Genomic DNA, 16097 nt, shown 5'->3' on the forward strand with positions numbered 1-16097 from the left:
TGCCAAGATCTGCTTTGGTTTAAAGAGAAGGGGCAACAGCAATTTCTCAAAAAGTAGGCTGATCAAAAGGGAAGGGTCTGTTCTTCAGGAACTGGCTCACTATTTGAACAGATCTATCGGTGAGTGTTGTATACTTCTGAGTCTTCCTAATGATGAATGGAAGCATGTTAATGGCAATAAAGCTTAAGAAAACCCACGAAGGATTTTTAAAATGAGAAGAGACAAAAGCTATGCTCCAGTTTGCACCAGCAATCAGTTTTTAAAGCAAATAGCAAAATGGAATCCCCATCCATGCATGCATGCACACACACCAGCACCACCAGACAAAAGGAGACCTTGTGTTTCAGGGTGATGGTCTTGGCTTTCTGCTCTGCATCTACTATTGCTGCAGTATAATATTGGATTATTAAGGCATATGCTAGAAATGCTTCTCAAATCTGGTCTGGAGGCTGCCTCTTCATTAATAAAACCATAACCAGAGTCCCACTTGCCTTGGTTTTCAAATACAAGAGAGGTCATTTATTGTAATATTTGTTAGGTTCCCCTCCATTCTCATAGACTAAGACAACATCTGTGGTGCTGATCAGCAACGCTTGAAACAGCAAGGATGTAGACCATAACACACCAAAAATTATCACACAGCAACTCCTTCCACCATTTAGGAAGCTGTTAAAGGATTCCCTACCTCAGACTTTTTTTTCAGTTCATCCTGTCAAAAATCATACATATTTAAATGAAGAAGCAATTGCTATTTGCAAGTTCCAAGTCCAATCTGCTACAATTTCTCAGGATGCAGACACAGATCCATTTCCATCTCAGAGCAACTGGCTTTGGCCTTCGGACACCAGCTGAGAAATCGTGAGTGTTCAAGGAATCCACTCAAAGGAAACTAGGCTTTTGTAGTAATTGTTAAAAATCACTTCACATTAATCATTTGATATAATCACACACTGCAAATATGATACATATGTAGATGACTAACCAGATAAAAAATTATAATAAAAACAAATACAAAAAGAAATAATACTTTAAATGAAATTTAAACATTTTTAAAAAACCACACTAAAACCAAATTTATCCATTTAGAGAAAAAAAAAAATCTTACCCTAATTTACCCAGGCTCAATGATTATGTTTCAAGGGTTTGAGCATCTATAATTTGAAGCTTCCACACAAACGCAGGCTCAAGGTCACAGAAACAATCAAAACATTAACTCAATCATAATATAACATTAAACTACACATAAGTAATTGGATGTGATTATACCATACTAAGAGACATAAATTACATTTAAGTGGTTTATTCTTATCTTTTCCCTATGAAATGTTCCTGTTCATCCATCTACCAAAAATCTCTCCAATTATTCCTGAGACTGACTAATGCTGAATCATCACAAACTGCCTGCAACAGTTACTCACTATCACTCATAGTGATATAACTGCTACTCACAGTTACATCATTAATGGCTATCATATGTTATTTCCTATATTTTCTGTTTCTATGTAACACAGTAAGCCCACAAAGAGAGCTAGGATTAAATAACAAGTTTATTGGGGGGGGGGGGGGGGGAAATCGGCAACAAAAAAAACCACGAACAAGCAAACACAACAGAGCCCCAGGGAAAACTATAGTTACTCCACCTGCAGCATGGCACAGGCAAGCACAGGATGCTTAGAGCTGGACAGCGTCATCAAAAAGATTTCAAGCTTATGCACGCCCCACACCCCATGCAACCACACTGAGAGACTGGGAGAGACTTTTTTTCTTAAATGGGCAATATTAGGACCACTATCCATGTTTAAAATTCAAGTCACAACAACTTCTGAGTTTGTTCTCCTCCCTACTGGTTTTTATTACATAATTGTCACTTATAGCCCTAAAGGCTCCTCTTCCCTCACCTCCTGTGAAAAAGTCAAACACTCAGAAACTCCTTCCTGGTTGGCAAATTGCTGATTTCATCTCAAATGGTAAAATAGCACAAACTTTGGATTTCAGGAAACAGAAAACTTTAAAATCAGGCATTTCAGAACTAATTTATGCATACAGATTTATGCAGGTTATAATAAGAGAAACCATTCTATGAGTTTCAGTTCAATCAGAATGAAAACCTTCCAAACGGGGAATGTTCATACATGGAGTATGGAATTTTAAGTAGACGTCACATGACTGAAGTTAAGCACAGCACTAAATCCTTACAGAACTCAGGTCACAAACAACAACACAGAGGCTAACCTACAAGGGTAGTCGATCATAGACTTATCTTCTGTATACTACCAAATTAAGATTTCAACATAAAAGCAAACATGCTTTATTAAAGATTTACTTGGAGCCCAAACTAAACTATGTTAAAATAGGACACAAGAAAACTTCAACCTTAACATATAAATGCTGGTTTTGAATTTCTCCACTCCATTGCAATGTCTGTGTGCGAGGGATGGGGCAGGGGGTAGTGGTGTCTGTCTGAAGTATGCTATAATACCTGTACTTTTAAATGAAACAACTAGCTCAGTGGCATTACAGACACCAAGGTCAGTGCAGAAGGAGGGGAAGGAGGTGCTCCAGGCACCAGAGCAGAGATCCCCCTGCAGCCCATGGAGGAAGGATGAGGGGGTGTAGAGACTCCACCTGTAGCCCATGGAGGACCCCACGCCAGAGCAGGTGGAGGCACCTGAAGGAGGCTGCGGCCCGTGGGAAGCCCACACTGGAGCAAGCTCCTGGAAGGACCTGTGGACCCATGGAGAGAGGAGCCCATCCCAGAGCAGGTTTGCTGGCAGGATTTGTGACCCTGTGGGGGACCCACACTGGAGCAATCTGCTCCTGAAGGTCTGCACCCCATGGGAGAGACCACGCTGGAGCAGTTTGTGAAGGACTGTAGCCTGTGGGAAGGACTCATGTTGGAGAAATTCATGAAGAACTGTCTCCCATGAGAGGGGCTCCACGCTGGAGCAGGGGAAGAATGAGGAGTCCTCCCCCTGAGGATGAAGCAGCAGCAGAAACAACGTGTGATGAACTGACTACAACCCCCATTCCCTGTCCCCCTGTGCCGCTGAAAGGGGAGGAGGTTGAAGCTGGGAGTGAAGTTGAGCCTGGGAAGATGGGAGGGGCGGGGGCAGGTGTTTTAAGAGTTGATTTTATTTCTCATTCCTCTACTCTGTTTTGCTTGGTAATAAATTAGATGAATTCCCTCTCTAAGTTCAGTCTGTTTTGCTCGTGACGATAATTAGTGAGTGATCTCTCCCTGTCCTTATCTCGACCCACAAGCGTTTCATTATACCTTTCCTCCCCTGTCTAGTTAAGGAGGGGGAGTGATACAGCAGCTCTGCTGGGCACCTGGCCCCCAGCCAGGGTCAACCCACCACAAATGCAGACCACAGTATTAACTGAGTAAGATAAGACTTTCTTTTCAGCAATTTTTCATTTTCAATAACCAGAAGCAGCAATATTCAAATTGTAAACTATGGATGAGGATGATCCTGCAGAACACTTCTTGGGTTCCTCTGGCAATCGGCAGTGTTGTTCATTATCCTCTCCTGACCTTTTGTGAAGTGTTTTCTTCAAGTCACTTTCCACACAGATTTATGGATACAGTTTACTATTATCTTTTAGTCCTGCATCAACAGGAATGTTAGCATCCACAAAAACCCTAAAAGAACATGGTCCAAGTAATGAAAAAGTTCAAGAAGTCCTGAACTACAGGTGCCTTAAGAGGTAAGCAAATGTTCTTCTGTTATCAATATTGCGCTCTGTAACTAGGAGTTACAGGAAACAAAGAGTGAAACCTAAGAATTTTGTAAAGTTGTCGTGGGGTTTTTTAATTATTTGTATTTCATGCAAATTAACTTCAGTCAGATTTGAATCAGATGAATAGTTAGCCAGACAGGACATTTAAAAAGCATACCTGTTAAATATGTTCTCACTTGCAGCGTACTTGTCCAGTCTTCCCAGAGGCGTCAACATTTCATCTTGTGAGACAAAGTCCAGGGCTGAAGGTATAATAATCACATCAGACTCTGAGCTGTAGTCATCCACACCAACTATCAGAGACATCAGAAATATTCCTTATCATCACAGTAGTTTAACACTAAAATGATGTCTGTTGTTGGTCCGAAATATAAAAGTCTAGGCAAGATCCCACTTACAATGTATTTACTAACTGCACTACATCATTCCCCCTAGCTTTCTCCAACCCCCATAAAGCCTTTTCTATACAAGTTATTGATCACATATAAATTGGACTAAATGGATTTTGAGTAATTTTCTCTAAATTTCCAAATATGTTGTTTCACTAAACATCTAAGGTTCATGATATATTTAGCTGACGAACAGTATTTTTATACCTTACATTTTTATTAATCAAATGCCTTTTAGCTAATTCTAAAAGTTACACTTGTTAAAAAGTTCAGATGTGTGTTTCTATATCCAACTACCAATTAAAATAGGCACAATTCACTTATTGCATAATAATTAACCAGCACATCAGTAAGGAACTTCATCTAAATAGATACCTCTATCAACATGGAACCACAATGAAATGGAAAAAGGGTCCATCTCTGCTCTGCACAGTTGCTTGGAAAATTAGGATTTGAACTACCACCTTTCCTGGCTTCCATATGCCCTCTAAACTACTCAAAAACTCAGTCCCATAACAAACACCTTAGCCTGCAAATGCAATCACTTATTTGCAAGAACTATCCCAGATCACCTACTTTACTCCTGAAAATACAACAGTACAGTACACTACAACTATTCTCTTCAGTATAGCCAAGTTTCTCTGAAAAGCCTTTTGAAAACTGGCAAATAGAGGTGGATGGAAGACAAAGGCAGATCTAGAAGTCCAACCATGATTTTTTTAAGAAGTGAACTATATAGAGGAAAGAAAAAAAGAGTATAATTGTATGGAAGGTAAGAGGACAATAATATGTTATGCAAATTGTTTATCAGACATTGTATCGTTATCTTCTACATTCAGAATACACAAGCAGCTACCATTTTCTGAGCATCTTCCTTAACATATTCCAAATGTCCAAAGATTTAAAACCAAACTCCCTAGAAGACTAATATTTCTTAGATTTAAACTGAGTTAATAGTATCCCTTCACCAACAAACTAATTCTCCCATTTTCTAGGTAGAGAATCAATGGATGTTGTTTAACTGGTCATAAATAAATCCCACCCCTGGAGGAGGGTCCAGATTCTGCAGTTGCTGAAAGGACATGAAATCCTTGCCAGAAATCAAATGAAGACGTGATGGGAAAAGAGCAAGGCCATAAGAAGAATCTGGGAAATAGAGGCAAGGAAGAAAGCATGCTAGGAGCTATGAGACAAAGTAGATGGAAGAGCAATTTGGGAAGAGGAACTAGTACTCTTGGATACGCCTAAAGTAGAGGATAACAAACTGCAAGGGGAGGCTCAAAAAAAAAAAGCTACAGAAAGCTATTGCAGCACAAAAGGAAAGCACTTAGTAACCCCAGTTTTACAAAACTGTTTGTGTTTGGTTTGGGTTTGTGGGTTTGATTGGGTTTTTTTTTGATCTGTTTTGTTTTTTTGCAAGAATCAGTTATTTTCACAGGAAAGGTGTGGGAAGGTAAAAATGCACTCAATGCAAGTTAAGATTTTATGCCAGGTTAAGTTAACAAGGAACAGGCTACATCCTTTGACAGGCTCATAGGCCTTTAATTCAACCCATGGACCCAACGAAACACAGAGAAACCCTGTGTCTATAGTTATGCCATGCACTTTTCTCACATGGACTTCTTTTTAGACTATTTCAGTTGGAAGGGATGTACAACGATCATCTAGTCCAACTGCCTGACCACTTCAGGGCTGACTAAGAGTTAAAGCAAATTAAGGGCATTGTCCAAGTGCTCTTAAACACTGACAGGCTTGGGGCATCAACCACCTCTCTAGGAAGTCTATTCTAGTGTTGGACCACCCTCTTGGTAAAGAAATGTCCCAATGTCCAGTCTAAACCTCCTCTGGTGCAGCTTTGAGCCATTCCCATGTGTCCTGTCACTGGATCCCAGGGAGAAGAGCTCAGCATCTCCCTCTCCACTGCCCCTTCTCAGGAAGCTGTAGAGAGCCATGAGGTTGCCCCTCAGCCTCCTCTTCCCCAAATTAGACAAGCCCAAAGTCCTTAGCTGACAGAACATTTTATTGTATGTGAGCTCCTACTGTCAGAGGGCTGACTCAAGACAAACTTTGAAGCCACAAACACATTCTGCAGCATCCACACATGAAACAGGTTACACACATACTCCTTATTCCAGAAAATGAATTGCATTAATTTTTATTTTGTATCATTATGATGGCACCCTTCACTAGGGAGCTAAACCACTGCACCCAGATTGATTTCTAAACTACAGAACTTAAATTAATACAGTGAAGTTATGACACAACCAACTAGGGAGAAAAAAAAAATCACTTTAATATTCAGTGAATTAATTCTATGACAGGGTCCTATTTTCCTACAGTCTGTTGATCATACTATAAAATTTAAAAGCATAAATTGAAGAAATTATGTCAGAATCCCAACATAATTTTTCCCACCATTATTTTTACTTAGCTATCAAGTGCATGAATATAAATGATGACCATTATATCAACCACCACTATTTTTACATGATCCATTTTTCTCCTCTCAAACTCAACTTTATGTTCCTCTCTTTCCCCTCTGCATTTATTCTCCCCCAACACTCCTACAGTGAGTGGTCCAATGGAGATGCCATCTTAGAATCATGGAATGGTTTGGGTTGGAAGGGACCTTGAAGACCATCTAGCTCCAACCCCCCTGCCACGGGCAGGGACACCCTCCACTAGACCATGTTGCCCGAAGCCCCATCCAGCCTGGCCTTGAACACTTCCAGGGAGGGGGCAGAACACGGCAACTGGTCACTCTATGTGTCTTAACACATAAACATGCACCAAAGTAGACTAGATGTCTGATGCCTTTGATCTAGTGAACTGAATGTTCCGATAACTGGTTTCACAAGGCAAAAATTAAAGTCAACCAAACTGCTAAATCTACTCTATAACATATGTAAATACCAATTATAAAGATAAGAGCAGCTGCTTACAATTCATCTGTTTGATATCTCGTACTAGTTCAAATAGAAAGCGAGGTGTGTGGATTTGATTCTGCTGTGTCTGTACATTGTAAAATTAAGTTCAGCACTACATTGGGCTTGATGCGCCTCTGCTACTGATGCTGAGCAACATTTATAATTTAAGTAATTCCAGCATCTCAGCTTGTAGTCACAAAAGTGATCATTCGAATAGCAGCATCCTGAAAAATGCAACGCTAATACCAACAGGGAAGAAAAGGGTGATAAAAATAAACCAATCAGTACTATGAACAGTTTATAGTTCTTTTAAAGTACTGTTACAGTTATCATGCATATTAACTTTCACTTTCAACATCAAGACACGAATCCAAGTGAAGAGAGGCATCAGCCCAGTAGAATTCCCATTCTAACAAAGCCCCTCAAGTGGATGTTTGTCTTTAACTTGCCCCAAATATGACTCGCCAACAATCTAACCACTCCTCATCTAAAATGCATAAAGAGTATACTCTGCATTATTCATAAACCAAGTCACTTTGATATTCCCTACATTTGGAAGGTTATTCCAAAAAAGCTATCAAAAAGGCTGTTAGCTGAATATTGCCTCTTCAGGCCTCCTCTGCTTTCCACCCAACTTTGAGCGCTTGCCCAAGTACCACAGGACCTTTTGTAAATTTTACAAATGTAAAAACCACCTTAAACACAAGTCTACCAGTTTTAGCTGGGATAGCATTAAAATTCTTCACAGTATCTTGTATAGGGGTATTTTGTACACCTCCAACCTACTCACTGGCAGGGCACTGCGAGAAGCAGGAAAGACCTGGACTTTGTGTAAGCACTGTTCAGCAGTAACTAAAACATCCCTGTGTTATCAACACTAGTTTCAGCACAAATCCAAAACAGCCCCATACAGGCTACTATGAAGAAATTTAACTATCCCAGCCAAAAGCAGTACAACAAGTCTCGGCTGGTTCAAATGCAGAACATAAAGATTCACTCCCACTTCAGAATGTGGACCAGGCAACAGGGCCACGTGTTGCTTTCCTCTCCTGCCACAGAAAAACTTTTCTTATTTTCTCCACTTTGTCAAACCAGTACAAATAAGTCCAGACCAAATGTTCAGAAGGCATCTAAGCTACAAGACACCGCTGAAAACTAATGCCAGTTCAGAGCCCAAGTACCTTTTAATCTGGTCTTACATGTTCACATCATCATGTAAAAGAAACAGAGATAAGAAATTAGGAGTTTCTATAAAAACACCCTGTCCCAGCAGTTTAAAGTCACAAGTGGTGGGGGAGGAAAAATAATTTGACAACAGTGTGAAAAGCAATCACAGTGCCCTTATTTTCTGTCCACATAAGCACCAAAACAGAGCAAAACAAATAAGTGCATTAATTCATTAATTTATCTAGACTAAGTAGCTTGCAAACTTCTCTTCAAAACTCCACACTACTACCACAAGGCAGCATCGCATAACAAGACAAGCACTGGATTTTGTTTCATTATCTGACTATCACTGACCTGTTGTATGACACAAGCCAAGTAACAACTCCTCTCTGTACCTTCACTTTCCTGTCCAATCATTTGTTTGACTGTTTTTTGTAAAAGTTATTCAGGCTTGTCTATCTTGCATCTAGTCCATTCTGTACCAAGAATATACTAATATCCCTCACTTTTAAGTTCTCCTGTTTACCTTAAGTTCTCCTCTGTTTTATGGCAAGGATACAACAATTACTTGCCACAATTATTAACTAACATGGACCATACAGCAATCTTGCTGAGACAGACTATGTTTAGAGGTGTTTAGTCAACCATTGACAAGCTTGGTCAAGCATGCAACAACGAAACAGAAGTCCATTTAAAACGCAGTCCCCTATAAAACTGTAGTCTATAGACCAATTTTCAAGTGAGTTGATTTTTATACTACATATCTTTATCGTATCTTTCACAAAGATCTTGATCATATTGCATCTTTTACAGACAGATGCACAAGATCATGCTTGAAAAAAATAATTACTATTTTTCTTTTACTTAATAATGCATTAACTCTTTGCGATAGACTGCTCTGTAGCAAGATCTACATTCTTTTTGTTCTTATGTTTCTGCTATGGAGCCCATAGCAGATACAGATCATCCCTCATTTTGGCATGGAAACTCAGTAACAAGATGACAGGTATTCTAAAAATGAGCAATTTTCATTTCTCAAAGCTGAGCAACAAATGACTTTAAAGATTCAAAATTTCCAACTAATATTACAGTTCCCTCATTTTATCTTCTGTATTCCAAAAGCGTTCTCAAGATCTATTAAAAAGTCTCTATGGCAGTTGTTACAGATATATCTAGTAAAATGAACTAATTTTTATTCAACTGTAGTATAGGCTATTTGCTACAGTCTACATCGTTACCATAAGCGTGTTCAGGTTAATATAGCACTTACATGCAGAAAGGACTTAGTTCTGTTCTGCTTTTCAAGTAATTTTTCTGTTTAATTGTAAAGCAAAAATAGTAGTTCTACAAGACCAAACATTTGATATTATAATCACAAAATAAGAGCAGCAAGTTTTGTTCTACATCACTGTCCTCTATGCTATGAAACAATAAATTCACCTCACATTCAGATTTCTGCAGAACACAAGTAGTGTTCTCAGCCCTTCAATATTGTAAATATGTTTCTTTCCATCTCATTTTCTGTAAGTACCTTGACGTTCCACAAAGAAAAATCCACCTCAGCATGATCATGGAAGCTAAACATCTATATTTGTCCATGGTTAGGAACTCGTTACTCTTACCCTTTCAAAGTGTACTATATTCCAGCTCCGGTTCTGCAGTGACATCACAGACCAAAGCATCAGTGGTGCTATTTCAGCTTCATTTGCTACTATAAATTTACTGCACTGCTTCAGTAACATTAACCAAGAGCTATTGCAATGACAGTTACACAAATATTACAAAATGCATTTGTAATGCTGAGTTCCACCATCTTGCCTGCCAGATCAGGTATCACTCACTGGTGATCATACATTCCCTCTGTCAGAAAGTGGGAGCTGATTTTTCCAAGAGACTTATATATACCATCTCTGTTCCCCTGCTGTAGTCTGAGACAGAAAACGCAAATGAGATGCCACAACTTAACCCCCATATTGCAAATGTTTTCAGAGAAAAGCCCAAGTTTGAACAGTGTGTGATTTTACTCAGCAAAATTACAAAGCAGGTGAACAAAAGCATTAAAGGGATCTGCAGGTGATAATCCTAGATTCCAGTCCGTCCACCATCTTAGCAGAAGTAAGAACCACACTTCCCTTTCTCTGTCTCTCCCCCAAATTTCTCCTCAAACATGGAGCACTATCCGCCTTGAGCCTCTTCTGAATGTGGCAAAGTCACCAGCCCTGAATGCATAAACTTTGGTGTCTGCACTCCCAAGTTTGGTGGGACTAGGTTTGGGGGTTGGGGAGAAGGAAGAAAGAGGCAGGAGCAAGGAAGATAAGGGGGAAATTGCAAAGCAGCTCTGACGCAAAGCTGCTGTGCTAACAGCAAGGCTTACCACATTAGCACCTATGTAGCACTTTCATAGCAGAGCTTTTAACAGTTGGAAGCACAGAGGAGCAAACTCTTTAAAATAAAGCTTCGGTACAGGCGTGGTGGGGGAGCATTTAGCAGATAAAAGACAGACATAGGAATCAAAATCAGCAGCTACTTACAGAACTTGCACAATTATGGCACAGCAAATTTAAGACCCACTAGACTAAACATAACAGACTAAGAATATTTTCATTTAGCAAAGGCCTTAAAAAATGATAAAGTTAGCAAGCATTTCTCATCAAGCATCAGAGGAAACAAGGGGTGATACAAAATTCTTTAAGCAACAAGGACAGGTGCAGCTACAGACAAATTTGTCTCTTCAAGGCATACAGAGGCAGCACTGAAAATCCTGATTTGCTCTGAAACAAAGGAATAGTTCTATCTCATATTGCTCACTAGTCATTTATTTGCACAACAGCAGAACGTACCTCCTACCGGACAACAGTTTGACCTGCACAAAAGCTGGTCCAAAGGAAATCGAAACAAAGAGAAGGACATCCAAGCTACCAGTTAAAACAATCAACAGTCTATATTTTGTCTGCCAGTTTCCTGTTGGGAGCATGTCACGCCCATCACCATGGTACTCAAGTCCCCTGCTATTTAAGTCCCTATCTTTTACCCCTTCCAAACAACTGGATACAATTAAGAATCACAGAAGGAGGCTGGAGTGAAGCAAAAGTCAGCTAGTGCAAGCAGGAAGTTCCTCTAAGGTACTTTTTTCTTCTCTACAAGTTCCTTACAGTCAAAGAAAGGTATCCACCCTCTCTCTGCAGGGAACTGCTGCTTGTGGGCTTTTTGATTGCCTCCATGACTGACTGAGAATTCCACTTCCATCTTCAACCAAGCTGTTCTCCCTAGTCCTACCATGACAGGACACAAGCATTCACTGGACTTGGGGCCAATGCTCAAGTTCTGCCCCTAACTGGGTGTCTGGTAAACACAAAGACATCAAGTTCAAACTACATATGCTTTAACTTTGAATTAACTGGGAGAGCATTATGAAGCAAGCAGTTGAAGCTCAAATGCTCCAAAGGCTTGCGCTAGCTTTGCAATGCTGATGTGACACCAGGAGTTATAACACATCAGCTACTAAACCAACAGCTCCACTTGAATCAAGCGTTGCTGCACCATGCAGTTACTTTGACTGGTTCAGTCACAGTAACTGGAATACACTTACTTGGGCTAAACTCTGCAGAGAAGGCAAGTTCTACAACTAGCACATCCATAACCTATAAAATATGGCTTTGCAACATAAATCACTTTGAACTTCCTAACTGTACTTCTCCTCTCTCCACTTAAACCCCAGAAAACGCTCTTGAGATGTTGTTTGACAGCATTCAAAACTCTTGGTGGGATAAGCCTTCGTGTTTCCTGAGCATTCAGAAGTGGAAATTCTTTCTGCAACTCTTCACACTTTTTTTTCTTCTGTAATTCTCCACACTTTTTCTGTCTGTGCTCAGTATAAAGTATAAAACTAGTCTATAGGAGAAGACTGAGCAGTAGAGAATGCACTGCATTCACTCTTAGAAAAAAATAAGAACAGCAATGGGTGTTAATTTCAATGTTATTTAAAATTGTTTCCTCTAAGAAAACATACACACAAGCAAACTTGCACAAGCAAGTATCCCTACAGACTAATCAAGCTATTCCTCCTGCAGGCTAGATAGGAAGGAAAAGGTGGTCTCCCTTCCATTCAAATGTTTGGGAACCGTTCAGGCACTATGACAACAAGACAAAAAAATACCTAAGCAAACTTTTTTATTAGAGAAAAACACTCCAACAGTCTGCATTAGCACTCATATAGAATGTCACTTTTATACATTACTATATTTAGCTTTTACGGAAATTGTATCTCAGAATAATGCATATTTATTGTATTATTTGCCTTCCATTTTTCTTTACCTTAAAAACAGTAAAAAACACCACCAAACCAGTACTCTCAACTCTCAGTGCAGTTGGTTCTGCTGTCACGAATGAACATCCTTCACAAACATATTTTGACGTTTCATTCAACCTATACATTGGACAGGATTTTAACATCCTATTGCCAGAAAGAACCACAGTGTCCCACCCAAACCAAGAATAAGCCACATTCATTTTTCTTATGCTATACCTTCTAAAACAGACAGAGAAGCCCTGATGTTCTTAGTTCCTTTAGGGGTAGCTGTCCCTGCCTCACTGTTCCAAAGACCGAATTGTTACTCCAGCTCTCAAAGCAGAAGCTATCCTTTCATCCAGTTCAGCTACTGTTACAAGTCATCTCTTCTAGCTACTACTCTTACAATGAAAACTTCCTGCCCACACAGAGGGAAAGTCTCTGCAACAAAAGACACACACAGGAAAGAGAGGCATTTTATCTTCAACACACTGTGATATGCCACCTCCACAATAGGTCAGCAGTCAAACAACTGCATGAACACCAAGGTTTCACTCTGTCTTAAGCTTAAGATTTTCAAAATTTCCATCTCTTTCCTGACTCATTCACACCTTCCCTGTTTTGTTCCCTCAAGTGGGAAAGAAAGGCAGAAGAAGAATACCTGAAGCCCTAGGAGATCAATCAGGAAACAAAGATAAAATAAAATTAAAAAAAAAAAGAACCAGCAACCTTAATTGAGTATTATTGAGGATTCCTGCCAGAGACAGGAATACAAAAGGTGGCTGGTGAAAAGCACATTTCCACATCAGAAGTGATGCTACCAGCCTTCTGAAGCTGAGAGCCTAGAAAATTACCTTTTCTTCAATACTCTGTTAGGTCTAATGGAGAAAACATGTGCAGCTGCATGAGGAAGGTTCATTAGCCTATATCAAATCAAGCACAACCCTTTCCTCACATCATCTCCTTCTCTCTAGGATCCTACAAGGTTGCTCGAGAAAAAGGCACTAACCATTACCCACCTGAGACCGCTAAAATCACAATTCTGTGGGGACACACCCATCCACCTGAGTCTCTCAGTTTCTATGAGGGTCAATCACCACATTAAAAGACAAAGAAATGAACTGAAGAGTCAGGAGAATTAAAACCTGATCTCCAGGGGAAGAAACAGACTTAACAAGCATGCTTCATTAGCATTAAAAACCAGTTATTAGATTCCCAACGGAACAGAATCTCAGTCACACCAGAGAACTGATTCTAAGCGCTACAGAAAGTCTGCCATTAATTTCTGTTATTATTTTTTGCAATGCAGACATTAAAGATTGCAGACTACTGAAATGCCAACCCAGTAACTCAAACTATCTCAGTACTCTTTCACCAGAGCTAATACTCTGATAGGACCAAAAGTCGGTCCTACAACATGGCATTTGAAAGTTATGTTGGAAATTTAGCTATACTCAAAGCTGGAATTAAGTCTAAGAAGTGACCCGACTTGCAGTCTATGCATAACAACAAACAGCATAACAAAATTTGCTCATTCTTGTTCTGTGGTAAAGGAACAATGCAACAACAGTACCAAAGCTTCTGATATTACTATGTACAGCTGTGGGAAAGGTGAATTTTAACATACTGAATGCATGTTATCCCAGCATAATTCACTGCAAGGGAATAAGAACTACGACACAGCATGAAGCTGTGGGAAACACAGGAAAACACAGACTGATTTTATTGAAAAAAAATCCCAACTTCTGACTAAGTATTATAAAAAAAGAAAAAACTTAAGAAAAAAAGCAATTGAAATTAGCTTCTATTTGGGAAGAGACTTGTGTGCTACTCAAAGTCTAATAGAATAATTTAATTAAAGGCATTCAACCAACACAAGCTCACTGCTAATGTCAGATGATTTGCTGATCACCTGGAATAAGAATATATCAAAGATAAACCAGCTTGACACCAGCGTATGCACAAATAGTGTTTTCTTCAGCTCAGCTAAATAACTAGTTCACTCACAGTTGAGAAGCCCACTGGAAAGAGAAGCTAGAAATACCTGTCCTCTCTTTCCAATCAGCGAGAAAGAAATCAATACTAAAACCAGAGGTATATTATAGCTACTGTATTTTTTTAATCTTTAAAACTGTTTAATCCATGAGTAAAATCCAACCAGTAACACTAGATTTGCTAATTGTGAAAACTATCTTATTGCTAAATTTTAAATCTATCTTACTGTTAGACTCTTATGCTAAGGAAAACAAGTTTACATATACATATACACACATGCATGTATCTATAAAAATTAATTTAAGTTCTAAACTAGAACTGTCCAAACTATGCTTAGACATTAAAATACCATTTTCTGCATTTTTAGTTAAAACATCTGAACACTAAGTGTAGAGAAAAAGGTAGTTATCACATTTTTCAACACGACAAAAGGTAAGTAAAGCTTCAGAATCTGAATGTTAAGCTACATAGCCACCAAAGCACGTATATAGTACTTGCAACTATCAAAAGTCCAAAAGTTGTATGTAAATGCAGCTGCCAGACATCAGTAATAAACATTTTTACAAAACACACAAATGCAAAACAGTATTAAAATCAGTTATTAGATCAAAATTTCTTTTCTCTCCTTATTTAAATCACAATTAAAACTAAGTTAAATAAAGCTATCCTCCTTCACAATTTGAGTTCTAATTACAGATGGCTCTATTTTTCAGAATACACATCCTGCACGCATCAGTGGACAGACTGAAAGAAGTCAGTATCATAGCACATTTGATTGCATTTATCTGTACTGATCAGTTCAGTCTTCAGAAACATCCAGGGGGAAGGGGGTTTGGAACACAAACTATCTAGCAGAAGTCATAAAGAACATTCTACTTATCACCAAAAATATATAATTATACAACCCCCATGTTTGCTTTTCAACCATTTTTGTTGCTTATTTTCTCTTCTGTTCTATACTTAGCTTATACAGTTACATTATTCTGATTTTGTATGCACAAAACAAAGACTTTAACAAAAGTCAAATTTTCACAAGGAAGCCAATAGTCCAGGTAGTGTTATGAGTAACTGGCACTGAGCCACTACCTTAATTTTGTCACCTTAGAGTGGGATGGGGAATCTTCTGCAGGCTTCCAATTTGAATTTTCACCCTCTTGCCTTTAGCATAGGTGTTGTGGGTTTGTTTTTTTTTTCTCCTTTAATGGATATCATGCAAGGATTCTTGTTAGGTTCACCTTCACACAAGTAAAATGTGTTACTTGTTTGGGGGGCTTAGAGTCAATAACAAAGTTGCCTTTCACAATAAGAACTTACATTTAGGAATTAAATTTCTTTTATAGCCTTCTGCTTTCTGAATGTTCAGCCAGGATACATTCAGCAGGTTTGTTTGGTTTTGGTTTTTTTTTGGGGGGGGAGGAGGTTGAGGGTTTTTTTGTTTGTTTTTTACGTCAAACTACCAAACAAGGAAAAGCCACTGGCTGAATATGGAAGAACCAGGATTTCTTTAATTATTACCACAGCCCTTCGACATCAGGAGCTACCTCTACAGAAGCAAAATATTAGCTAAAATTACTGAAATACCACACACCA

The 16097-nt window shown here is 39.0% G+C and overlaps 1 protein-coding gene across 13 annotated transcripts in view; it reads right to left on the reverse strand.

The window, feature by feature from the left end:
- PPP4R1 (protein phosphatase 4 regulatory subunit 1) overlaps positions 1–16097 on the reverse strand; it is a 68088-nt gene that overhangs the window by 47896 nt on the left and 4095 nt on the right. For 6 of the 13 annotated variants that reach the window (XM_054816052.1, XM_054816053.1, XM_054816058.1 and 3 more), the window contains one exon: positions 3899–4034. In XM_054816052.1, the coding sequence (XP_054672027.1) occupies positions 3899–4034 (136 nt within the window). Of the gene's footprint in view, positions 1–3898; positions 4036–16097 lie in introns of those variants that run through there. The other 7 variants (XM_054816055.1, XM_054816063.1, XM_054816056.1 and 4 more) reach the window with 2 other exon arrangements.

This window comes from Grus americana, chromosome 2 (genome assembly GCF_028858705.1).
Source record: "Grus americana isolate bGruAme1 chromosome 2, bGruAme1.mat, whole genome shotgun sequence".
NCBI lineage: Eukaryota > Metazoa > Chordata > Aves > Gruiformes > Gruidae > Grus > Grus americana.